Below are 25455 nucleotides of genomic sequence, written 5' to 3'. Positions count from 1 at the left end.
GCCAGGTCCCGGGCCGGCCAGCACAAAGGTTCGGGGATGGGAGACGAAGCACCAGGCTTAAAGAACGGAGAAGAGCCAAGTGTGGCTGGGTGGGAGGTGAGGACGAAGGAAGCCCGGCAGGGTGAGGCTGCCTTGGGAGGCCAGGCCTTTAGCAGAAGCCCCAGGGAGCCACAAGGGCCCAGAGGAACACATCCAGCTGTGATTCCGCAGAGGGAACGGCCCCTGAGCTGGTATGAATCACCACCCCCCAGTAAGAGCTAAGCAAGCCCCGGCGCTGACGGACGGTCTAGAATGGAGCAGGGAAGAGGAAGGAAGGATTGAGAGAAATAAGCAGAAGCTGCCTCCTGGCTACAAAGTTCCTGAGAGGCCGGGGAGAGCAGCGGGAAGCCCTGCCAGAAACGTCCTTTGGGGAGCTTTTTAATGTGGCCACGACCCGTTGCAGAGCCCAGATGTGATCTGAAATACGGCCTGTGGCCTAAGCGTGTTCCCACTTGGGACAGTTGGGACCCGGCCGAATGCAATCCAAGAGGGTCCCCTGGAAGTCTCTGGCAGTAGATCAGCTGATAAACCAAATTCCCGATTCCCTTGGAGGCGCCACAGGGAGAAATGGTCAGAACTGGTGGCCATGTGAGCAGAGGGGCTCTCTGCTGGGCACGGGAACTCCAATGGGAACAGACCACAAAGAGCCGTTTGTCCTAAACTGAGCTGTCTAGAAGGGCGTAGGGACATGCGGCTGGACTCCCCGAGGCTCCGCCATGCGGCCTGCAGCGGCCGCCCGTCCAGGACTCTGCTGCTTTAACTAGGGTAGAAGCAGCCCTTCTTTTGTGAGCTCTTTCATGAGGACACTTGGAACCGTCTGGGGAAGAAAAAGACCCTGATACAAGAACAAGCCAGAAAAATCCCTTGCAAAAAATAGCAGCTAGAAAACCCTTTTTATTCTCTTGGGCTACAGACTCAGTTGGGAAGGCTGCTGGGAACGCATTTACAACTTTATTTAGGAGTACGAACTGTCACCGCCTGTGGCACAGTGAGGATCTTGTAGGCGGAGCCCGGCTCCCTCAGCTCACATGCTCGGGGGGCACAGCCTCTCCCGGGCAGGATGTCGAGCAGCGTTGGCTCATCCCCACCCCTTTGCTGCTCCTCTTCAGTTATTTGGTCCTATTCTTCGTGACCCGTTTGGTCACCTCCTCCAGCTTGCTTTGCACGTGAGGGAGCTGAGACAAATGCCCCAAGCCCCCACCACCTTCAGGCCTGGCTGCCTGTGGGCACAGGGCTCTACGTGGAGCCTCTGACCCCAGCTCCATCGCCCCACTCGCCCCGGACCCAGAATCCCAGAACCCATTTAATAGCCACAGCAGTGACTGCTGCACGCGTCAGGGTCACCCCGGTGTGCACTCGCACCCTGGGCCCATTTTAGGCTTTGGCTCTGCTGGGACATGGCCAGATGTGCTCCGAGTCTGTACCAAAGACCTCCCCCTTCTCCCCAGCTGCGGTCCCTCCCCAGTGCCGCCTCGGAGCCCGAGCGAGAGAAGCACGCACTACCCACAGTGCTGAGCTCTTTTCGGCTTTATTTTACTGACCAGAGACATCAAAGAGGACCAGGCTTCCAAAGAAGAAACGGGCTGGATTCACCTCCTGGCTTCCACCGCAGCTCCCTGGCCAGAGGTCGCTCGGCCCGCCCCGTCTCCCAGCGAGGGGGAGGCAGCCTCACCACCAGTGGGGGTGCCTGGGCCGAGCACCCCGACGCCAAGGCACGCCTGCCCGTTTAGAGTGGCACAGGCCCTTGGCAAAGTTCTGCATACTCCACTTGACTCCAGGTCTCACGGCCACCGCCTCCGGCCGCTACCCAGCTCGGCTATCCGAGCTACGACTATCCCACAGAGAACCGTCTGTGCCAAATCTCGCGGTACAATGGAGTGTGCCATGGTCAAGGACGCCCCCGGGACTTCTTTGGGATGGCCCAGAGCCACACTGCCCGCCAAGGAAGCCCCTTCCTGCCTAGTCCGCGGCCCCCAAAACCCTTCTTTTCTAGTTCACAAAATAAACCACTTTCTAATGGGTGTGTGCCACAGAAACAACGCCCAGGCGCGTTTCCTTGGCACCCGGGGGTGGGGCCTCGAGCCAGTTCTTCCATCTCCCCCCCACCCCCCTTTAAAAAGGGTCTTCACAAACAGGGAGGCCATCATTGGACTTTATCCCTGAGGTAGGTGTCCGTCAGTCCTTTCCAAGTATACCTGAAATGTAAAAATGTCAATCCCTAGGAGTCTTGTGCAGAGGCCGTGGGGACCCCGCCCCACCCTGGGCCACATTCTCGGTGTCAGGCTCCGAGAGGGGATCCTGGGTCCGGCACTGTGGCTGCTCAGAGGCTGGTTTTCCAGTCACAGGCTTCAGTGGTCTCTGGGATCTCATGAGCCTCCAGAGTCATCTGTCAAAAGGCAGGAAACACGTGACTCCTGAGACAGGCCAGGCTGCGTCCCCTGCCCCAACCCCCCCAGACCCCTCTCCCCCAAGAACACAGACCTGGGTCCGACTGTCTGATTCTTTTGGGAACATCGACACCCATACTGTACTCTCCGAGCTTCCTCTTGGCACAGTCCTGGCAGGCGTTCCCTGAGGGACAGACAGAGCGGGCCCCACCGGTCAAACCCTGCTGCGGACGGCTCTCCCGGCCCAACGCCCAAGCCACCGAAGAGGCGCTGCCCCGCACCCCCACTGCCTCCCTCCCTAGGTCAAATGCTTCCCCCCAGGCCCAGGGGGATGGTCTTACCTAACAGCGTTGTACTGTCCACTCGGTCAGCATCTATGAGTGACAAGAAACATCCCATGAGCCAAGCCCGGTCACACTGGCCCTTCGGGACCCAGCCAAGGGTCCCTTCCCAGGCCACATGTCCACTTTCCAAGAGAGCAAGCATTGATTAAGCACCGCTGGATTCCCCACCGGAACTAGAAAAGCAGCACTGCTCAGAAATGGGTGCCACCTTCTGCTTCATTTGCCCCCGCCGCCAGCAGAGATTAGCCCTCATCTCCCCTTGAGCCAGCGGGCCACATCTCTGACCACTGGGAGATGCTTTCCTTCCCGATGCTCCCAGCTGGCAAGCATGTCTCCCACCCCTAGCCTTTTTTTTTCTGCGTGTCTCTGTCTTTGCCTCTCCCTCTGTTTCTCTGTCTCAAGATCATGATGGTCCAATTCCGACTCAGTCTTCCATCAGCTCAGCTCCCCCACTCCATCCAGGGAGCCTCATCATCTCCCCACATCTCAGCCTCTCACACAATTGGAGGACTGTAAGTCCATAATGCAGTTATCCAATTCAACTCCAACAGCAGTGAAGGTTTGGTTGTGTAACTAGAGGGCCCTACAAAGCCAGGAAGGGAGGGAGGAAGACGGGAGTGGGGAAAGACAAAGAGGGAGAGGGAAACTGAAAAAGGAGTCTAACTAGCTTCAAAAAGGCCCAACAAATGGACTGAGTGGGAACCAAAGCCTCTAAAGACCATAAGCAATGAGATCGATTGTAGCAGCTCTTTTTATAGTAGAAAAGAATTGGAAAACGAGTAGAGAATGGCTGAATAAGTTGTGATATATGAAGGTAATGGAATATTATTGTTCTGTAATTTTTAGAAAAGCCTGGATTTACACAAACTGATGCTGAGCAAAACAGGCCGAGCCAGGAATACATTGTACACAGTAACAGCGAGAATGTGCGATGATCAACTGTGAAAGGTTTGGTTCTTCTCAGTGGTTCAGTGATCCAAGGCAAGCCCAATAGACTTTGGACAGAACATGCCGTCTGCACCCAGAAAAAGAACTAAGGAGACTGAATGTAAATCAACACATACTGCGCTCCCTTCTTTTTTTTTCTCCATTTTTTTATCTCCCATGATTTCTCCCTTTTGCTCTGATTTGTCTCTCCCACCGTGATTCATAAAGCAATGTATATGGGAAAAAAAAGAGAAAGGAGACCAAGAACCTGAAGAAACAAATCTACCTTCTTCCTGACATCCAAAACAATGAGCATCCTTCCAGAAGGCAAATGTGAGGGATATCAGGCGGAGATGGATTTGCTTGACAAAAGAAGGGCTTCTGGGGTTGTTTTTATTTATTTTAATTTTCCAAAAGGTAAAGGAGATGAGAGAAATCAGATTTTACTTACAAAAAAAAAAAAAGCCTTTAAAAAACATAAAAGATTAATGAGATAACTTAAAACCACTGGAATTCCTGAAAACTGTTTTTTAAAAAAAGATACTATTTTGCAATAAATAGTAAAAAAAAAAAAAAAAAAAAAAGAAAAAGAAAGAAAGAAAAAAAAAAAAAAGTGCCCAAATCAACAAAAACCAAAGAGCAAAGTGAAAATAGAGAAAATCCACAGATCACCTCCTAAAAAGAAAAGTCCCAAGAGTGACCAAATCTCAGATCAAAAATCTCACTCATCTACAAAAAAAGCAGCTCACGTACTGGAAAACCACAAGGCAATTAGACTGCACAAGGCCTGGCACCTGAACACTAAAAACCAAGAAAGATCTTGAAATACAATATTCTAAAAGGAAAAAGAGATCAATCTGTAACCAAGAAAAAATAAGTCACGAATCATGCATGATCTTCCAACTTGGGTGACAAAAACGACCAGAACTGAGTCCGAAGCCTGACCAAGAAATGCAAGGTTTTTAATTAAGCTATAGTTAAGTGCTATATTGCCTTTAACATGGAGGAAGCTCCCTTTGATCACACACAGTTTGGTGCAGCAGGTTAGGATTGTCAGGGGTGAGTCAAGAGATAAGAGGGGAAATCCTGGGGGAGGGAGATCCCTAAGCAAAACCAACTTCCCAAGCCTGAAAGAGAAGTTGTGGGGAAAGACCTAAAATCCAACTGCAGAACAGCTCAACAACTTGTTGATGGAGGAATATTCAGGGACCGTTATAAGGATCCTGGGTCACATGAGCAGAACCAGAATAACCCAGTTCCAACAAAGCATGCCTCCCACTTCCAAAGAAGTAAAATACAAGGTGTACCAAGAAAAAGGGGGTTCTGGACATGGCCACGGAAGGGATTCATTCTGCCTGACCGGGAATATTTGTTACAAAGGGTTTTCTTCCCCTCTTTTTTCTCCTGTCTTCTAGTCCATCACAGGCTTGGCCACCAAAAAAAACACCAAATACAAACTACTGCCTACTGTGCCCCTGCCCATCAGATTTTACATAGCCCTGTTTGCAGTTAACAGGGTAACCTCTACCAACTAGAGTCTAGCTGTTAAGGCAACTCACATCTTATCCAAATCTCCTCTCCCCTCTCCAATACGTTATCCTCATAGCTGTCTAAATGATAAATGATCATAAAAGCACAGATTTAGAGCGGGAAGGGACCTAAGAGGCCGTCAACTTCAACCTATCACTTTTACAGATGAGAAAAGCGAGATACAGAAAGGTGAAGAGACCCCTCACCCAGGGTCACAATAGCTAGTAAGGAGGAGGCAGAATATGGTCCCGATTCCAGCTAGCTGGACCACACCAACTCCTTTGCTGAAAAAAGTTCAGTGACTTCCTGCTGTCTCTAGTCTGAAATGCCCCAAATCCCTTGTCCAAGACATCCTGTCCGCCTTCTCCTATGCCCCTGCACTGGCTGTCCCTATCCCCCAGAAAGCTCTTCCTTCTCTCTCCACCCCCATGCAAGGCTCGGCACAGTGCCTCCAACGCAGCCACCACGTCCTGGGGCTTCCCGATTCCTCCCCTCGCAATCGCTACCGCGGCTCTTCACATCTCAGCAGACTCAAGGATGAGGACTGTTTAGGTTGTAACTGTACACCTGGCCCAAGGGCAGGCACGTGCCAACAACTTAGGAAATGCTCACGGAATTGCAATTATAGACAACCTGACACCAGCCTATTTTGCCAGCATTCTTTGGTTTGTTTCATAGGAGGGAATAGGAAGGGAATGGAGGGTCACGCTTTCAGTTCCTCTAGGGATTTCAATGATCTAAGCCCTCGCCCCCACCATTATCCTTCAAACTGAAAACTGGCAGGACAAACAAGCCAAAGGGATCTTCCCCCTCACCGCACAATGATGTTCATAACTTATCACTAACCGCATCATTCAATGCAGCACCAGGGACTCCTCAAGGACCAGAACCGAGATGCCAAGCCCTCTCAACATGCTGCCTTTAATGATCTTTCAAGACCACAAGGGCCCATGTTCTCTCGGACACCACTCACCCCCACCACTAATTCCTCCGCTTGAGTCAGGAGTCTGAGTTTGGGAACAATCTCTGGATTGTGCCCCCAAATCAGTGTGACCTTCTCTGTACAGATCAGGACACGCCCCATCCGAGCCACAAGCTGTCCTGGTCCTAATCTGTCTCTCAACACCATCAGCAGACTTTTCCTGTACTCCATGCCCCCGGTAGGCTAGTTTTAAGGGCTCCTGTGGGCAGACTTTCCCTGTACTCTATGTCCCCAGTAGGCTGGTTTTAAGGGTCCCCCGGTCACCAAGCTGCCAGTAGTCCTAGGTGTTCATGACCTTGAACCCCTTGGCTTTCACAGACACACACGCCCCCTGGGCACCTGGACTTCGCTGTCTGCAGATCTGAGCAGCAAGGTCTTGCACATATTCTGGGAAGTAGTCAAAACAATCCCCGTAGGAGACAACTTTAATGCCATGCAGAAGCATGTCGGCCTGGTGCTTGAAGAAATGGTCTTCGTTTTCCTTGAGCACCACCATGAAGTGCTCCAAATCCACCTTGTCCTGCACAGAGTACAGGAAAAGGGCTTGGAATATCTGGTCCCTTAGCGTCTCACCACAGCCCACAAACAGAAAGGACTTGGTCCGGTACAGGTTCTGCAGAACTTCCTAGGAAGAAGCAGAAGGAGCAAGAACTTGTGAGGGAACCCCCAAACCAGAGCAGAAGCTCTCTATTGCTTCCAGGATCAAACATATCATCTGTTTAGTGTTTAAAGCCCTTCATGACCTAACCCCCACGCCGCATTAATGAGACTCTCCAGCTCTTGTCTCCAGGCATTCTCTCTGGCTGCCCCGTACACCTGGCATGCTCTGACTCCCGATCTCCCTGGCTTCCTTCCCGTCCCCATTACAACCCCACTTCCACAAGAAGCCTTTCCCAAATTTTCTCAATTCTGATGCTTTTCTGTTTAATTATTTCCAGTTGATCTGTTTTTAGCTTGCCTTGCATTCATTTATTTGCAAGTTGTCTCTCCCATTAGTCAGTAAGCTCCTCTAAAGGTTGGGATTATCACTTGTCTCTTTTTGTAGCCTTATGACTTAGCTGAGTGCCAAGCACACAGAAGGCGCTTAATAAATGTTTAATGAATGAATGAAGCAGATGGAGCCATCCTGGCTGGTTGCCGGGGCTGGGTAAGCCACCGCCACTTCCACCAAGCACCAGGTGTTTTCCTAAAGCCCACGTGATTATATACAAATCTGCTCTTTAGAAAGCCCTTCAATTCTGAGGACTCTGGTCTCCTCTGTTTAATGAGCCTCAAGACTCCCTCCAGGTCTAACCCACTACAATTCTGCAACCAGAAGATTTCAAAATTGTGATGCTATATGTACTCATAGGTGACCTCCTCCTGAAAGGTATGGCACAGTGCCCGGTACACACTAGGCACTTGATAAATGCCTGCTTTAACAAAAAACATGTTGGTTTTTTTTTTTTTGGTAAAACCATGGCTTTCACTGTTTGGGGTCTGGATCAAGTCATACAAAGCGATTTAATTGGCTTGATTATGCTAATTCATAAAACTTATTGCAAAGACCTATTTGTTTAACAACTCTCTAGGCCCTGTTCAAGAATACTTTTGGGACTTGTACAGTACTCTTAGCAGGGTTTTCTTTTTTTTCTTTCAGAAACTTAAGGATCTGGTGGAAAATGAGAAAGACAAGGAGGAATAGACTCATTAAGAAGCTGAAGGCCGTCAAGAGGCAAACTTGCCAGAAAGTCCTCAGTTTCCAGATCTACATAAGCAGCAGCAGCTCAGACATGGCCAAGGCCCTGCAAACACAGCCATGTGGTAGACCCCATGACAAAAGCCTGCTAATCACGGTAGGAGGGTGGGGGACATGCCTTTTTTTTAAAGCTTAAAAATCTTTTAAAATCCTCAAATTTATGTTTAAAAAAAACACAATGAGCAAAAAAGAAGATACTTAGTAAACAGTAAAGTGAGATTAAGGTGGGGAGAAAAAAAACCCCAAAATGGGGAGAAGCACTAAGGGCAACCAGAGGCAGGAGGTTAACTGCTAACCAAAGAGCCTGCCCACATGTCAAAGGCCAACGGTTACCTCTGTATGACTCACAAGTGAGAAAAATGGGAGACAAACACCAAAAACAGCGAAACACTTTGCTACAGAGGCAAAAAGTGACCGGAGCATGTTTCTGTCCGAGAACTTAAAAGAAGCAGCTGCTATCTGTGAAATGAGGCGGCTGAAACTTCAGGGAAGACATCTTTGAGAATCCATGAAAAAACGTACCAGGGACAGAGCCTGAGCCTAGCCATAGCTGTCAGGAGTTTCCCTGGTGCCTGACCTGGCCTAGCAGGCCCTTCTGCTGCTGAGGCCGTGTCCAGGCTTCCTCTGGGCAGACAGTTCAAGAGCTGCGTTAAGCAACTACACCCAGAGAAGGAACACTGGGAAGTGAATGTAAATTGTTAGCACTACTGTCTGTCTACCCAGGTTACTTATACCTTCGGAATCTAATACTTAATGTGCAACAAGAAAATTGGATTTACACACATATAGTGTATCTAGGTTATACTGTAACACATGTAAAATGTATGGGATTGCCTGTCATCGGGGGGAGGGAATGGAGGGAGGGGGGATAATTTGGAAAAATGAATACAAGGGATAATATTATAAAAAAAAAAATTACTCATGCATATATACTGTGAAAAAAAAATTCCAAGAAAAAAAAAAAAAAAAAAAAAGAGCTGCGTTAAGCTTCCACGCCCCCGTGTCCTGTTGTGCAGCCACATGCTTTTCTGCCTTTCCATACTGGGTCCATCTCCGAATTGATAGGAGTGGGGAGTGGGGGTGGGGAAGAACAACGAGGCTCCACTGGAGCCCAGGCTTTGGAGGGGACTTCGATGCTGGCTTTCACCCATTCTGGGAAATACTAAGCTGGCAGTGCCCTTAGAGAGCCCCTTCATTTTACAGATAGGGAAACCAAGGCCAAACAAAAGGACTCTCCCGTGCAGCTAGACTAGGAAGCCAGGTTCTCTGACTTCAACAGATGCTGTGGTACCAACACAAGCAGAAGGCAGGAGTCAACCACTGAAAGAGCCCCTCCCCCAATCCCCCCATGAATGATGAGAAAAGACCTTTCATACCATCACTTCTGGGTCCTGGGTCACATCTTTATATCCTGAAGGATCCAAAACCATTCCGCAGGGATCTGTGTACAAGCCATGAATGTGAAGAACTCCATACTTTATGTGCCCTCTGGCCCACTGGAGAACCTGCCAAAACATGCCCCGGTTTCCTCTTTGCCCAAACACAACCGCAGGAATCTCACCGGAACCCAGGCTCATGTTCTATCCTGACCTCTACTTGAAAGGAAGCCCAGTGACAGCTTACTTCCTTCTGCTGCTAAATGTTCTCAAGGGCTCGGCTGGGCAGTGTCTCCCCCCATCCCAAGGACCCCAGAATCACAAGGCTAGGAGAGAGACAGGCATGCTCTCCATAGCACCTCCCCGAAGAGGCATTCCACTTCCCCAGAAGACCCCTCATCACACCTCCTGTGGTGACCCAGTTCCCCCATTATCAAGCAGAGACCCAGGCAACTTCTGAGATCAATATCAAGGAAAATGTACATACATCAATCTGTATTTACCAAAAGGGAGGCCCCAAGGCCTCAGGGCTCCTGAGGCGTGGCGCTCTCCACCTGTGCTCTGCTAGTCTCTGGGGAGAGCTCATGGAATCGGGAGGAGCACCAGGGATCTGGATACTCTGCTCGCCAGCGAGGCCTCGGCCCGTTACCAACGCTGGGAGTCGGAGCGCGCCACCTGCCCGCTCTGCAACCTGGTCACCTTTCTTTAGAGGAACCTCTCCAGGGAGAGCCAGCCATGCTAATGAGCTATGTGACAAGCAGTCACCCCCACCCCCCAGAGCTGTAAAGCAAACACCACCTGCAAACAGGAGCTGATGGATCGAGGCAGGCAGCAGCAGGTAAACTACTGAGCACCACTGCCTCGCTTAGGGCCCAGCCCACGATGATGTTCCCTTAATAAAAGCTCGCTGGGTTGACGGGACATATTTATCCATCAGATTCTTCGTTAAACTGTTTTTGTTTCTTTTTAATACACATTAACGATGGAAGACCCCTGGATTTCAAGACCTCGTACAGGCGAGGGCAGAAATCAACCTAAGTCCTGGCAGGCCCAAAGAGGAGGGAAGGCAGGCTCTTGGGAACCATGCTCCCGACTGGGGGGGAAGGATCGCGTCGGATCCGGCAGGACGAGCAAGCTGATCAGTGGGGTTCCCTGCCCACAATAGCCGAGCTCGGGGGAGGCCATTCTGCCCTACCTTGGTTTTATCTTTCAAATCTAAGGACTCCATCGGCTTGTTCTGCTGCTGGCCAAAGATCTCCAGGAGGTTGTCGTAATTGGTGGTGAGGACCATGGTCCCCCGCTCCATCAGGCTGAGGATCGACTGCAGCACTGTGGGGTTCTGGATATGCTGCTCTAAATTGTCAAAGACTTCCATTAAGCAGTCCTGGAAGAAGTTGGGCTTGGTGTCCCCTGTGCGCTGCGGATACAAAAGCACGCCGCTGACGGAACATACGCGCGGGCCTTTCGGCAACCAGGGCCCCTCCCTCTCCAGGGCCAGCTGGACCATCGCGGGCCCTCAGATCCAAGACCAAGGGATTTACTCGCGATCATCCAGCCGGGGTCCAAAGGGCACCTCCCAGGTGTGACTGCAAAGTCCCAATCCCCTCCACTGCATCAAACTGGCATTCCAGAATCCTTTGGCGGCTTTCAGGCTACATGTAACAGAGCACCAGGCCAGGGATGGCAAGCTTGCCCTTGGTGCAAGGGTGGGTATCTACCCCCAGTGCAAAGCTGAGCCCCGCCTTCCTTCCAGGGGACAGCGAGGTGGGTGAGGGACAGAGTCAGAAGGAGAAATACAAGGAGCGGGGGTAGCATCCCAGCTCGTGTCTTTGGAGAGTAGCAGCTGATGCCACTCATGAAAGGGCTTCTTTCTGAAGGAACCCGGGGAGCGGTCGGAGGGCACAGGAGCCCGGGACTCCCATCCTCCATCTCCCGCCCTCGGAGCCCGAGCCCTCTCACCGAGGCTGCTGACCCGCAGGGGCCCTAAGGGCCACGGACCTCCCCGATGCGGGCCCCCCAGCCCGGGCTGAAACCTTACCGGCGACATCTTTCGGATCAGGTCGTGGGCCACCACGAGCAGGTCTCGGTCTTTCATCACCTTCTTCCGGAACTCGGCCACGTCCCCGGGGTGCAGGACTTCCAGCTGCTCGGCCGCCTCGAGGACGGCTTCAATGCAGCTCCTCCAAGAGCAGAGGGCGCGGATGCCGGGGGCCACGGCGGCACTGACGCCCGTCCCGATGACCAGCAAGAGGTCGTGGGGCTGCTTCCTTATCAGACTTTTTAAAAACTTCCTGGACAGGAGAGAGGAGGACGGGCAAGGGCCACCTCTCAGAAGCCATGCCATGCCGACAAGCGGCAGCCAATGACAGCTGCACGTGCCCTCCCTCGCCCTTGGGGGCACTCGGGCGGAGATGGGGTCGGACCACAGCTTTCCCCTCCCCCCAGCTCCAGTCCCGTGCCCGTTGGCATTGCCATGTCTCCCAACAGGCACCCCAGAGTTTGACGGAAGAGCGAGTGAAAAAACTGGTGGCAGCGCGGGCCGGGGCTCAAAGGCGGAAAGAAAGAGAGCCCCTCCCGCCCGGCGGCCGGCTGCGCCCGGAGCTCCCTCCCTCCCCAGCCTGCCGCCTCCCTCTGGGCCCGGCTCTCACCTAGACTTCTGCTCACTCCTATTTGTTGTCTTTTCTGCTGAATCCATCTGTAAACCCTGCGAAAGGCAAACTTCCGTCAGCAGCTGGGCTGGCTCGGCTCCCTCCCTCCGGGGGCTGCAGCCGGCGGGGCGCAGGCCCTGCCACTCCGGCCGGCCCGCAGGCCGGGGCTCCCCTCCGGGTGGGAGTGGGGCCGGGGCCTTCGGGCATCTGCAGGGGTCTCCCGGGGGGCAGGTCCCCCCCAGCCGGACTCCCAGGAGAGCAGGGAGAAGGGGCTCGGGGAGAGGCCCTGGGCCCCGCCCCTCCCCCACCAGCCGGGAGCCGGGGGCCTCCCCCTCCTCCTCCTCCTCCCCCCCGCAGCGCGCCCAGACCAGGACTCGGGGGGCTGCAGGACCCGGGCAGGGACACAGGAGGAGGAACTGCTAGAACCGCCGAGGATTCTCTGCCTCAGTTTCCCTACCTATAAAGTGGGGGCAGTAACGGCCCGGGCTTCCGCCCCCTGCGGGCCTCAGTAGGGAGGAGGAACGCCTCGGGGACGGGGGAGAGCCGGCACTCTCACTCACCGTGGGTGGGCGGCCGCAGGACCCCGGGGCAGGGCCCGGCCGGCGGCCCCCTCAACACCGGGGGTACTAGCGGGGGAGACGGCGGGAGCTCCTCCTCTTCTTCCTCCTGCTCCTCCTCCTCCTCCAGGAGTTGGCGCTCCAGGCCCCGCATCCACCACCTCCGGCCAGGGGAGGGGGGGAGCGGGGGCGAGGGCGGGGGCGGCGCGCGCCGCTCAGGGCCCCCGCGCAGGCGCACTCCTCCGCGAGGGCCAAGGAGCGCGCCCGGGGACCGGCACGCGCAGGCGCGACCCTCTCCCCCGAAAAAGACCGTTAGGAGGAGAAGGCGGACTGCGCTCACTGTGACGCGCAGGCGCGGATTCCAAATCAAAGCTGAGGAGGGAGGAGAAGAGAGGAAAGGGAGCGGGATGCGCGCGCGTGCGCGCGCTCGCAACGACCCTCGGAGAAAACGTTGGCCGGCGCAGGCACGCGCTCATTTATTCGTTACTAGGAGTACGCGCAGGCGCCACCGGAATGCCGGTCGGACCCCGGAAGCGAAACTCACCCGTGATCCACGCTCGCCGGCTGGTGCGCTCGCGGACCTTCCGGCGAGACTCCTCTTCCCCGCGCCGTAAAGTTCCGGGCGCCTCGGGTTTCCCTCCCCAGGCCAGCCTCTGGGGCGGACCCTAAATCTGCAGCACGTTCCAGCGGGCACGCGCTGACGGCCGTCTCCATCCAAGAGCTGGCGGCAATGGAGACGACCCCTGCCCTCCAGGGGGCTTCTGCTTAGTGGGGAAAGGGCGGTGGGAAGCGCGCCCCGGCTCTGGAGGGCACGTTCCTGGCAGGAGGAGTGGTCCGGGCGGGGGCGGGGGCTGCGGGAGCCGAGGCGGAGCAGGGCGGGTGTGGGCCGAGCAGCTTATCCCCCAAAGCGAGGGGCGGGGGCTGCCCCCTGCCGGAGGAGCTGCAGCCCGGGGCCCGGGTGACGTCATCGGCTCCCCCAGAAAGACCGGCCGCAGTGCCGGGAAGCGAGGCAGGGCAGAGATGGAGAGTCTGCAGCAGGATCTCCTCCCCAGGAATCCAGCCCCGCGGCAGATACACGAGAACAGTGGCGCCGTGGGGGAGGCCCCCAGGACCAGGATGGCGTAATGGGGAGGCAAATGGATAAAGACCTTTATCCCATCCAACTCTGAGAGGGAATGGTTATAGCCTGAGGCCGAGGAACTGAATAGGACAATTAGCGAAACTGGGCCAGGACCCTAAGAGAGAACCGTGGCACTCTGGCTGTGGAGCTAGGCTGTCTGGTGCAATAGGGCGAGTTCATAGATACAAGGCACTGACCACGATCCTCTCAGTGCTCCTCCCCGCTGGCCTGGGGGGGGGTGATCATCCTCTCACTGCTCCTCCCCGCTGGCCTGGGGGTGATCATCCTCTCAGTGCTCCCCCCTGCTGGCCTGGGGGTGATCATCCTCTCAGGGCTCCTCCCCGCTGGCCTGGGGGTGATCATCCTCTCACTGCTCCTCCCTGCTGGCCTGGGGGGTGATCATCCTCTCACTGCTCCTCCCTGCTGGCCTGGGGGGGGGTGATCATCCTCTCACTGCTCCTCCCCGCTGGCCTGGGGGTGATCATCCTCTCAGTGCTCCCCCCTGCTGGCCTGGGGGTGATCATCCTCTCAGTGCTCCTCCCTGCTGGCCTGGGGGTGATCATCCTCTCAGTGCTCCTCCCTGCTGGCCTGGGGGTGATCATCCTCTCAGGGCTCCTCCCTGCTGGCCTGAGGGTGATCATCCTCTCAGTGCTCCTCCCCGCTGGCCTGGGGGGGGTGATCATCCTCTCAGTGCTCCTCCCCGCTGGCCTGGAGGTGATCATCCTCTCAGTGCTCCTCCCCGCTGGCCTGGGGGTGATCATCCTCTCAGTGCTCCTCCCCGCTGGCCTGGGGGTGATCATCCTCTCAGTGCTCCTCCCCGCTGGCCTGGGGGTGATCATCCTCTCAGTGCTCCTCCCCGCTGGCCTGGGGGGGTGCTCATCCTCTCAGTGCTCCTCCCTGCTGGCCTGGGGGGTGATCATCCTCTCAGTGCTCCTCCCTGCTGGCCTGGGGGGTGATCATCCTCTCAGTGCTCCTCCCCGCTGGCCTGGAGGTAATCATCCTCTCAGTGTTCCTCCCCACTGGCCTGGGAGTGATCATCCTCTCAGTGCTCCTCCCCGCTGGCCTGGGGGGGGGGGTGATCATCCTCTCAGGGCTCCTCCCTGCTGGCCTGTGGGTGATCATCCTCTCAATGCTCCTCCCTGCTGGCCTGGGGGTGATCATCCTCTCAGTGCTCCTCCCTGCTGGCCTGGGGGTGATCATCCTCTCAGTGCTCCTCCCTGCTGGCCTGGGGGTGATCATCCTCTCAGGGCTCCTCCCTGCTGGCCTGAGGGTGATCATCCTCTCAGTGCTCCTCCCCGCTGGCCTGGGGGGGGTGATCATCCTCTCAGTGCTCCTCCCCGCTGGCCTGGAGGTGATCATCCTCTCAGTGCTCCTCCCCGCTGGCCTGGGGGTGATCATCCTCTCAGTGCTCCTCCCCGCTGGCCTGGGGGTGATCATCCTCTCAGTGCTCCTCCCCGCTGGCCTGGGGGTGATCATCCTCTCAGTGCTCCTCCCCGCTGGCCTGGGGGGGTGCTCATCCTCTCAGTGCTCCTCCCTGCTGGCCTGGGGGGTGATCATCCTCTCAGTGCTCCTCCCTGCTGGCCTGGGGGGTGATCATCCTCTCAGTGCTCCTCCCCGCTGGCCTGGAGGTAATCATCCTCTCAGTGTTCCTCCCCACTGGCCTGGGAGTGATCATCCTCTCAGTGCTCCTCCCCGCTGGCCTGGGGGTGATCATCCTCTCAGTGCTCCTCCCCGCTGGCCTGGGGGTGATCATCCTCTCAGTGCTCCTCCCCGCTGGCCTGGGGGTGATCATCCTCTCAGTGCTCCTCCCCGCTGGCCTGGGGGTGATCATCCTCTCAGTGCTCCTCCCCGCTGGCCTGGGGGTGATCATCCTCTCAGTGCTCCTCCCCGCTGGCCTGGGGGTGATCATCCTCTCAGTGCTCCTCCCCGCTGGCCTGGGGGGTGATCATCCTCTCAGTGCTCCTCCCCGCTGGCCTGGGGGGGTGCTCATCCTCTCAGTGCTCCTCCCTGCTGGCCTGGGGGGTGATCATCCTCTCAGTGCTCCTCCCTGCTGGCCTGGAGGTGATCATCCTCTCAGTGTTCCTCCCCACTGGCCTGGGAGTGATCATCCTCTCAGTGCTCCTCCCTGCTGGCCTGGGGGTGATCATCCTCTCAGGGCTCCTCCCTGCTGACCGAATTGTTTACACCCACGTGGCTGCCCTACCTCCTCCCCCCCTCGGAGATCCTGCCTCATCTCTCCTACCGTCTACCTCTCTGACAAGAGAGCAGCAGGAGGATGGGGCTCTCTGGCTGTGCTTCACCTCCGTGTCCCCAGTCCCCCCAAATGGCCATGCACGAAGGGACAGAAGGAGGCAAGGTCTCCTAGTGGACACTGCAGTCCAGTGTTAGAGTGACCACATGACACCAAAGCGTAGCAAGTGGTGGTGAACAAAGGAGGCCGTGAACAGTTTCACTTGAATCCGAGAATGAGGAGCTCATTCCCTCACACCCACTCGCTCTGGTCAGTGAAATCTTAACCAGAAATCCCCCATGGAGCAATCAACAGGCATTTGTTCAGAACCTCCAAGACCATCAGGCAAGAGCAAAACCAATAGAATAAACAGGTCGTGTCAGTGGGTCAACGTTTACTGACTGCTCCCCTCCCCTTGATGAGATCTAGAATTGGGGTACCTAAGTGAAGTCAGGGTTTAATTGAGGCCTAGTGGCAGGTTGGGGGCACAGGGAGTCACATGGAGCTCCCCTGCAACCCCTTTGGATTCGGTGCAAGCATACGGAGTTAAATGAGGTCTAGCGGGTGCAGAGTCCCCTGTAAAGGAATTTACAGGCCCGAAAACCTAGATTGATAAAAGGTTTATTATGGGGTTTGGAAGTAAAGTTAAAGTCTAGTTAGTAAAAGGTGAAGGCAGAGATAAGAAGGCACGGAAACAGTGTTCCAATGGGCAGAGGTCCTTGGCATGCCAGGTGTAGAGAGGGCTCTTTTATAATGACAGATTTAGCTAAAGGGGCCTATGGGTGGAGTCCCAAATTGGCTCCTTGCTAGGTTTCAGTGAGGGTTTCAGGGATTTGCTTGGTGGGAGTGGGGAAACCTGAGCAGATCATTAGAATGGGGGCTGGGACAGCCCAAGTTGGCTCAGATCCCATGGGGGCTGGGAGAGTCTGGATCTCCTATTGGAATTCAAAAGGGTGCTATTGATCAGGATTTGTGAATCAAAAGTCCTAGCTTCTTGAATTGATCAGCCAGGAGGGGCTGTGAATCAGAAAGGAATAAATCAGTGTGAAAGGATTCCTTTCTTAAAGGGAGCACCCTGAGACTTGGAAGAAATCACGGGAGCGGATGCAAGCAGATATTTCTTTCAGACACACACTTGCACATTCATACACATATACACAGTGCATTTGTCCACGCTATGTTTGCACTCATGATCACATCTGCACACAGTCACACACACGTGCCAGGAGTTTGCCGGATCCGGCTGTCAGTCCTGCAGCTTGCTGGTGTAAACCTCGGCTCGGTCCAGAGATTGCCTTCGGTTCACAGAGGAATAGGAAGGCTCTTGGGTTCCCTGCGCTTTTGGACCGGCCTCCTGGCTGATTTGAGATTCATGCTGCATCTCTAAGTCTGAACTTCCCATACTCCTAAGCAAGAGAGACAGACAAGTGCCTAAGAAAATGATAACTAGAGTGGCGTAATGAGGGCTATGTCCCAGGGTACCAAATTAAAAAGAGGCCTTGCTGGTCTTCAGTGATGTGAAAGCAACAGAATTCAACTCCTAGAGAGCAGGGAGAATTAATTACAACAGGAAACTGACCCAGGATAAGCCTGCAGCCCAGGCCCGGAACTTGTTTCTTCCTTTGGATCCTGTGGGCCGTCCTCCTCTCCTCCCAGCCCTGCTCCTCTCCTCCCAGCCCTAGCTGCTCTTTTCACCCAGGTAAAGCTTGTCTGCATTCATAAGCACCATAATAACTCTGAGAGGGTGACAGGCCAGATTCTCAGCTCCATCTTGTAGCTTCAAAAGAAGCCAGTGGCAGAGCCAAGTGGAGGCTGAGGAACAATCCCTTATCTCCTCAAGCTCCAAGCCACCCTGCTGTATTCCAGCTGCAGGACCATGGATGGGGCCATGGCAGATGGGGGGGCCCACATCACTGACCCTTGACCCCTGCCAGCCAGGACATTCTCATTTCCTAAAGCACTGGGGCAGAAAGGGGGCTAGGCCTGCTCTGCATGGGACCAGCTCTCTGAGACAATCTATTCAATGGCGTCGGAGCGGGTCTCGTGTCTCCAGGGACTCACACAAAGCTGAAGATGGCGGCAGCCGCGAAGCCCACCAGCAGGAAGAAGACCAGGGTGCTCAGGATGGAGGTGATGACAATCATGGCTCCGCTTCGCCTGCCAGGCCACAAGTCAATCTCTGAAGGTAGAGAAACTGGAAGAGGCGACAGGAGGGAGCTTAGCACACCTCATAGCCACGGTGCTTGATTGTGGCTGCCCACACTCGTTCCTCGGGTCCTTGTGACCATGGATCTCATCTCACATCCGGGCAGGGGGCTCAGGGACTTGAAGCCTCCAAGGACTCATGCTGTCATCCCCCCTGGGAGCTTCCTGCACTCACTTCCTTCTGCACCTCGCTCAGTGTGGGGCAGCGTGGGCTGTTGTAGCCATGGTAATTATCAGTGATGACATAGGAGTGGTGACAGAAAAGATGGAAAGCATGAAGACAGCAAGAAAGAAAGAATTGGGACCCAATGGCTCCTCTAGTATAAGAACTGTTCCTCCTGAGCTTCCACATTCCCCCTCCTATGCTAAGGAGGTTGGATTGGGTGGCTTTGAGGGCCCTCCCAGCTCCAGACATAGGCTCCCACCTGCTCTGATGAGCCTCTGAGCCAGGGCCCAGCCTCCGGCCCAACCAGGAGGATCACAAGGATGGCCTCCCCACATCATTTATCACCAGGGGCCAGCCCAGTTCAGCTAGCAAGCATCAGGCTTGCCAGGAGAGGAGAGGGAGCAAGAGAGCAACCGGAGACCTCTGAGAGGCAATGATGGGGCCAGGAAGAGCCCAAAAGCATGGAAAGCCATGAGGCATGAGGGGAGGGGGCTCAGAGTTACTGGAGATTTCTGAGAGGCAATCGATGAGGCTGGAAAGGGAGAGCCCAAAGTCATGGAGAGTCATGAGCTATGAGGAGAGGGGACTCGGAACCTGAGCTTTTGAGAAGCAAGCTCAGGATAGGAAGAGTGCTGGACTTGAAGACCCCCCACAAGATCTGGAGGCCAGTTCAGACTCTTAACTTCTGATGTCACTCCACACCCTTCCCTTCCAAAGTCACAGCCTTGGCTTCTTCCTCACAGCGGCTGCCACACAGGAAGAGGAGGAAAGAGCTTACCTGGAGCTTGGAGAGCTCTCCTCCTCAAGCCATCATCTCCATTAACCCAACCTCAGGCACTTACTCCTGGCACTTACTCTGGTTGGTCCGAATTGGCTGAGACCACAGGGTCTGATCCTCCACAAAACCACTTGATGTATTTACCAAGACATATTTGAACCTGAAAGGTGAAAGAACAGGAGGTGTCACAAAAGCAAACTGTAGCATTGACAGAAGATTTGAAAGGGAGTTTAGAACAGAGAATATCAGAGCTGGGAGGGGCCTTAGAACAGGGAATATCAGAGCTGGGAGGGAGCCTAGAACAGGGAATATCAGAGCTGGGAGGGGCCTTAGAACAGGGAATATCAGAGCTGGGAGGGAGCCTAGAACAGGGAATATCAGAGCTGGGAGGGAGCCTAGAACAGGGAATATCAGAGCTGGGAGGGACCTTGGCACAGAGAATATAAAATTTTGAAGGTCGAAGGGAATCTCAGAAACCTCCTAGTCTACCTTCTTCATTCTCCAGATGGAGAGAATGAGGTGCAGGGAAAATGACCACAGAAATTGGTGATGTCCTCCAGAAGAGATACCCGGTGGGCCTAGGGCCCTAAGGAATATAGGGTGAACTAGATGGAAGCCCATCTCTGTTTTGCTTGGTCCCAGAGGGCCAAACCAGGACAACTGGGAAGAAGTTCAGTATGAGGAACATAATTTAACCAGTAGAGCTGCCCTGGCATAGAGTGGTTCTCCTCAGTAGCCAAGGAGTGCCCCCTCACAGGAGTCTGGCAAAGGCTGGAGGACTCCACTGTCAAGGATGCTGGGAGGAGGGGAGGAATTGTCCCAAGTGACTTGAGAAAATCTGGCAGCTGGGATTCTGACTTGGCAGCTCTATAGGAGCGGGATGCCTACCAACCTGTATGCCGTGGCCCTCGTGAGAGGGGGGTTGCAGGTACCCTTAAAGTTGGGGTCTAGTAAGCAGTAATCATCATCTCCAACCCTGACCAGGTAGGCGCCTAGGATCTCAGCAGCTTTGCTCACGTCCCCGGCCTCATTCAGGTTGGGCAGGTCACCACACTGGGGCAGGGTGAAGGAGGCAGCCTTGTATGGCGCTCTCTGCCCTCCCACCGTCTCCTGGAACGTGCTGTTGATTGGGAAGCTGCGATTGTCCTGGACCACGGCCTGCCGGATGCTCTCTGAAAGGCAGCTCCCCAGTGGGAAGTCCATTGTTAGTGTCATGATCAGCACCTTCAGCATGGACAGCAGCCACTTCCGGGAGCATCACCTTGGGCAGGGGCAGGAAGAGTAAGACAAGGGGAGCTGGATACAGCAGCAGGAGGATGCGGAGGGAGGGCATTTAGGCAGCACTTAATGAATGCACTGCGGCTTCTCTGATCCCCTTGGCAGCTGGGCAAGGCAGGTGTGACTCCGACCCCCAGAGCTAAAACCCAGGATGGCGGAGAGAAAGCTGGTTGTCTGCTGCTTCTGGCTCGTCCTGGGCAGATTATTAATTAACCCGAGCCTCAGTTTCCCCCACTGGAAAATGGTGAGGTTGGACTTGCAGGCCTATAAATCTAAGTCTGGATTCTATGAATAGAAGCATTGGGTTCTGGGGAGCCACAGAAAGAGTGATGGACCTGGCGAGTATTTAAATAGCAGCAGCTCTTTTACAGTAACATCTCATTTGGCATTCAGAACAACTCAGTGAAATAGGAACTATCATGACCCCCATCTTATAGTTAAGGACACAGGTGAATAGTTAACTTCTTTTTAGGGGACTTTTTGTCTGAGACGGATCAGACTCGGGTTTTCCTGACTCTAAGCCCAGTGCTCTGGCCTCCCAGGAGCTGCCCCCGAAAACTGAACTGACCTGAGTTCACCATCACGTACAGGTTGACCTCGTAGGAGACGTTCTGCAGGTTGGAGGCATTGAACATACAGAAGGGCTTTTCCAGGGTGATGGTGGTCAAAGTGGGGTTGTTTGTGGCAAACGTGAGGCTGGCCAGCTGAGGCTCCAGGTCCACTGCTGGGGGGACAAAAGGGGTGGGGGAGGATCAGGGGAGCTGAAAGGGATCCTGGAGGCTAGGGAGTGCAACCCCTCATTTTACAGCTGGAGAGACTTAGGCTTCAAGGATTGAAGGGACTTGTGCAGAATCGCAGCTGGGGACATCAGAACGCCAGTCTTCCCCACCCCCGAGTTTGGGGCCCCTCGGACTCTAAAGGACACGTCCTCCATTCGAGGTCCACATGCCTGGACTCTAAACACCCCTTCCCACTCCCCAAGCTTTGCTAGGACATTCTAAGGAACAGTGGAAGGAGGCTTAGATTATGTATGAGGCAGAGCACTTGACTTGTCACAGGAGACCTTGGTCAGCTCCCTAGCCTTCATGTGAGTCTTTTCCTTGCAAAAGGAGGCTCCTCCCCCCACTCACTGAGGTCCTTGCCTGTTCTGGGGCTTCCCAGCCTGGCATCCTGACTTTGGGGGAGAAGGAAGGAAGAAAGACAAGGCACTCACTTACCCAGACTCAGAGGCAGCCAGCCCAGAGCAAGCACAGCCCACAGGGGACACATGGCCGGGTTCTGGGGATGTTTGGACCAAGTATGGATGGAGTAACGGGGCTTGACTACTCCTTTTCCCCAGGGGACCCTGGGGACCTAGAGCTTGCCCCACCCCGCCCCACCCCCAAGCCAATCGGCGTCCTCCTCCCCAAGGTACTTTGCATTACACAGTACCACCCCTTGCCCTCGCCTGGCATCTGGGTAGAGAAGGAAGGAGAGGAAAGGTGATTGCAAAACCGATATTTCTTGTCCCTACTCCCCCCATATGTTTGTCTGCCTCCGCTTATCAGGGCAACATCAATGGTGATCTTGGAGGCTCGGAGATCAGGCATTCCTGGGGGCAGAGGCTGGACCAACACCCTATTCTAAGAGCCTCGATTTCCAAGTAGAGGCAGTTTCTCCACCTTTTCCACTCTGCCTCCACCTGTGCCCCATCTTCCCCTTGTCAATTCTCACCAGCACTGTGGCAGCAGCCTCATTACCAGCCTCGCTGCCTCCAGTGCCTCCCCTCTCTGATCTCCTCACACAGATGCCAAATGACTCCAGCCAAGAGAGCTCCCTGAAGGCAGGGATGATTTCATGCTGGTCTCGGCAGCTCAGCCCTGCACCTAGAACAGTGCCTGGCACAAAGTAGGCACCCCGGATTAATGCGCTGGCCTCCACCTGTCTTTCTGGGGTCATTGCCCTGCTCCCTGCCCATCCAGTCAGTGGTCTTCTCCTCCTTCCTCCATGCATGTCCCCCTGGCCTTCCTCAAGACTCTGCTCTATTCTCCCTCCCAGAGGAAGTCTTCCCCTGTTCCCCCAGGTAGCGTCCAGCTTCCTTCCCTTAATTGGCCAGAGCGAGGCTTCTCTGCCTTCAATATCTGTCAGCTGCTGATGACAGGGACTGCTGTTTGATTTTGTTCTGCCTTGTCAAGCCAGCTAGCACCAAGTCTACTGGGTACTTAGTGCCTGTTGGATGCGATTGGGTGTTCTGAGACCCCTTTGGGCTCTGACACCCCCTGTTCTAAGCTCCCTCCCAGCTCTGACACCCCCTGTTCTGAGCTCCCTCTCAGCCCTAACATCCCCTGTTCTGAGCTCCCTCTCAGCCCTAACATCCCCTGTTCTGAGCTCCCTCTCAGCCCTAACATCCCCTGTTCTAAGCTCCCTCTCAGCCCTGACACCCCCTGTTCTAAGCTCCCGTCTAGTTCCCTCCCGGGTCTGCCATTCCTTGTTCTAACATTCTTTCTGGTTTTTACCATCTGCCTTCCCAAATAGGGGAAGAATAATTTTTTTTAAAACCCTCAAAATAAGGACCAACAGCTTTCTAGAAATTTCCCTCGTCCCAGACTCAGATGTCAGAGAGCTTTTGCCTGCAAGATTCTAGCATGTCTTTGGCGTTATCAGAACAGAGACTGTCAGAGCATGGAGGAAGCTCGGGCCCCAGGCTTCTCATTTCAGCAAGGGGCTCATACTCCCCTGAGGGAGCCCTGCTCCTGGGGGGGGGGGGCAGCTCTCTGTGATCCTCATCCTTCTGCGGGGCAGCTTTTGCCAGATGCAGGCGGGCAGAAAACCTGGCTTGTGCCATTTACAGGCTTGGGCTGTTGTCCTACACCAAACCTGTCTGGCGTACTCTAGAATAAGGACCCAAGTTATTACAAATGAATTCCTTCTCAGTGACTGTGTCGGTGAGCTGGGAAGACCCAGGTCACAGAGCTGGAAACCACAGCAGCCGTAGATCTCCCGGGCTACAAGGTACTGTGCATGAGGTCAAATAATTATAGTCACAGGAACAAGATGAAGGAGATAAAACTGGATAACCAGTCTTGTGAAAAAGATCTGAGGTTATAGTGGACCACGAGCTCAACACGAATCAGAAATGGGACACGGCAGTCCCCCCTTCCATGTGGTTTTATATGGAAGGTCCTGGCCGGGTGATGAGGTCCCGGGTAGCTAGATGGGTGTAGACAGAGAGCCTGAATTACCATCCACAATCTGGAAGCCTAGCTGCTCCCTGGGGCAAGCAGGGAGGAGCACTGGTAGGCTCTTCCCAATCTTCAGTAGGCCTTTTGTTCCTGTGGACTTGGGTGGGAGGTCGGTGATGTCCTTGCTTTAGGATCAAAAAGCCAAGTTATGATATTTCCCCTCGAAGGACTGATGTGGCAAGTGTTCCCTCCTCTTTCTCCTTCTTTTGGCTAAGCTCCAATAGCTGGCAATGGCGTGTTTCCTCCTCAGGGTGATATAGCGGGAGGCCCCCTGACCTTGGGGGGCAGTAAGTCAGCAGCCCTAAATCTTTAGCTTTGCAGCCTGATCCCATTGGGACCTCTCCTTAGCCCAGACAGCTTCTAGCCTCAGGAAACGCCTGCGGGATTTCAGAGACACACCCCCCGCCTCAATTCATCTGGAGATTACTCCCCAGCCCCACCCTGGAGCTGTGATGGAAAGCTATGAGTATCTCCTAGGGACTGCTTCTTTTCTAAATTTGCTTAGCATTCAGTCCACTCTGGAATGAGGACACATTGCTTTGTAATAAGCTTTGCCCCTTGACTAGGAGGTGGGCTCAAGCCTGCATATTCAGGCAAATTCATTTGAGATACCTTGAAACAATGATCTGGGACTTTTGGGGTCCCCCTCCTTCTCAATAATAGCATCTTTCTTCTTCTGGGGTTGGTCTAACTGTTGGGCCACAGTTTCCTTTTAAAGCCCTGACCCAGGTTCCCTAATTGTCCTATTCAGTTGCTCTGCCTCAGGTTATAACCATTCCCTCTTTTTTTTTTTTTTCCTTTTCTTTTTTTTCCTGAGGCTGGGGTTAAGTGACTTGCTCAGGGTCACCCAGCTAGGAAGTGTTAAGTGTCTGAGACCAGATTTGAACTCAAATCCTCCTGAATTCAGGGCTGGTGCCACCTAGCTGTCCTTGATTCCTTCTTAATGTTAGACTTTAGGCTATAGCCATTCCCTCTTAACGTTTATGGGATAAAGGTCTTCATCCATTCTAGACATCATTAGAATCTCGGGAGCCTCTCCGGTTCCTCCCTCCATTATGCCATCCCCATCCAGCTTCCTCCCCCATTATGCCATTGTTCTTGTTACCCTATAAAAGAATCTTGTATCGGAATTCTCTGCTGGATTCTTTGAGACTATAGTCTCCTTCAGCCCTGGGACCAACCATGGATCCGTTTGGTCCCAGTAAATCTCTCCATTTAATAAATTCTGTATTAAATTGTTCTCTAATCTCTATCTTGCTCAGTTTCTCCAGCATTACATTTCTTCTCTTGGGAGCTAATCCCATGATGTCTTCCCCCAGTTAAGGATTTAGCCCATTCTTAGTAGCATAATAAAGTCTTTGCCCCGTGATTTGGAGCACGTGTAAACCTACAAAGCCCGTAAATCCCAATATCTAGCAGCATCTTCCCTCCTTCTGTTCCAGGGGGCAGTTGAGGCCCCCCAGAGGCCGGCTACTCCCACTCCAGGGCTCCAGAGCTGCCTTTCTCCTTCTGGGTCCCCGGCACCCAGTGCAGCCATTTTTACCAAAGTCGTAGCTCAAACAACATGGGAAAGTCAGTTACTACTAAATGTGCTCTTAAGAATCTGGTTCACTCCTTCTCACAAACACACCCAGCGTCCATGGGAGGCGGGAGCTTAGACTTAGACCATGATCCTAGTTAGACCAAAGAGGAAGAAATCTGATTCACCTGAGTCCTCTCTCCCCTCTGTCTATCTTTCCCTCTCCTTTCTTTTCCTACCCTACCTCTCCCTCTGACTCTCCCTCCCTCTGCTTCTTTTCCCTTTCCTCCTTTCCTCTCCCTCTCCTTCTCTCGCCTCTGTCTTTCCCTCTCCCTCTTCCCCTCTGTCCCTGTCCTTTCTTTTCCCTCCCTTCCTCTGCCTCTTTTCCCTCTCCCTTTCCCTTGCTCTCC

The 25455-nt window shown here is 54.2% G+C and overlaps 2 protein-coding genes across 4 annotated transcripts; both read right to left on the bottom strand.

Moving 5' to 3' along the window:
- Positions 1-1551: 1551 nt before the first annotated feature.
- Positions 1552-12794, bottom strand: FAM118A (family with sequence similarity 118 member A). Of its 3 annotated transcripts, none has more exons than XM_074272153.1 (9): positions 12532-12794; positions 11972-12027; positions 11240-11614; positions 10519-10762; positions 9324-9452; positions 6549-6834; positions 2768-2800; positions 2521-2610; positions 1552-2425 (listed from the first exon to the last, which is right to left on the bottom strand). In XM_074272153.1, the coding sequence occupies exons 2-9, from the start codon at positions 12016-12018 to the stop codon at positions 2406-2408; spliced, it is 1224 nt and encodes a 407-aa protein (XP_074128254.1). In that variant the 5' UTR covers positions 12019-12027; positions 12532-12794; the 3' UTR covers positions 1552-2405. The 3 variants fall into 3 exon arrangements, with proteins under 3 accessions (XP_074128254.1, XP_074128256.1, XP_074128255.1); XM_074272155.1 differs by having other exon boundaries at positions 10519-10740; positions 11362-11614; XM_074272154.1 differs by lacking the exon at positions 2768-2800 and having other exon boundaries at positions 6532-6834; positions 10519-10740; positions 11362-11614.
- A 3461-nt stretch (positions 12795-16255) lies between these two features.
- Positions 16256-21639, bottom strand: UPK3A (uroplakin 3A). The gene is made up of 6 exons (XM_074272156.1): positions 21523-21639; positions 20874-21029; positions 19920-20199; positions 19105-19187; positions 17940-18072; positions 16256-17284 (listed from the first exon to the last, which is right to left on the bottom strand). Exons 1-6 carry the CDS (start codon positions 21572-21574, stop codon positions 17125-17127), a joined length of 864 nt encoding a protein of 287 aa, XP_074128257.1. The 5' UTR covers positions 21575-21639; the 3' UTR covers positions 16256-17124.
- Positions 21640-25455: the final 3816 nt, after the last annotated feature.

This window comes from Sminthopsis crassicaudata, chromosome 5, assembly GCF_048593235.1.
Source record: "Sminthopsis crassicaudata isolate SCR6 chromosome 5, ASM4859323v1, whole genome shotgun sequence".
Taxonomy (NCBI): domain Eukaryota; kingdom Metazoa; phylum Chordata; class Mammalia; order Dasyuromorphia; family Dasyuridae; genus Sminthopsis; species Sminthopsis crassicaudata.
Note: the sequence above shows the minus strand (reverse complement) of the source record. Positions and strands in the feature narration are given on the sequence as shown.

What these genes read in the sequence shown, in the direction of transcription:
- FAM118A (XM_074272153.1), bottom strand. Translation starts at nt 12,018, where the DNA reads ATGGATTCAGCAGAAAAGACAACAAATAGGAGTGAGCAGAAGTCTAG. An exon ending in GCGGGAGATGGAGGATGGGA is followed by an intron (nt 10,763 to 11,239) that starts GTCCCGGGCTCC and finishes ATGTTCCGTCAG; the next exon opens with CGGCGTGCTTTTGTATCCGC. An exon ending in ATTTGAAAGATAAAACCAAG is followed by an intron (nt 9,453 to 10,518) that starts GTAGGGCAGAAT and finishes ATGTTTTGGCAG; the next exon opens with GTTCTCCAGTGGGCCAGAGG.
- UPK3A (XM_074272156.1), bottom strand. Translation starts at nt 21,574, where the DNA reads ATGTGTCCCCTGTGGGCTGTGCTTGCTCTGGGCTGGCTGCCTCTGAGT. An exon ending in CTGGCTGCCTCTGAGTCTGG is followed by an intron (nt 21,030 to 21,522) that starts GTAAGTGAGTGC and finishes TTGTCCCCCCAG; the next exon opens with CAGTGGACCTGGAGCCTCAG. An exon ending in GCCAATTCGGACCAACCAGA is followed by an intron (nt 18,073 to 19,104) that starts GTAAGTGCCAGG and finishes CGCCTCTTCCAG; the next exon opens with TTTCTCTACCTTCAGAGATT.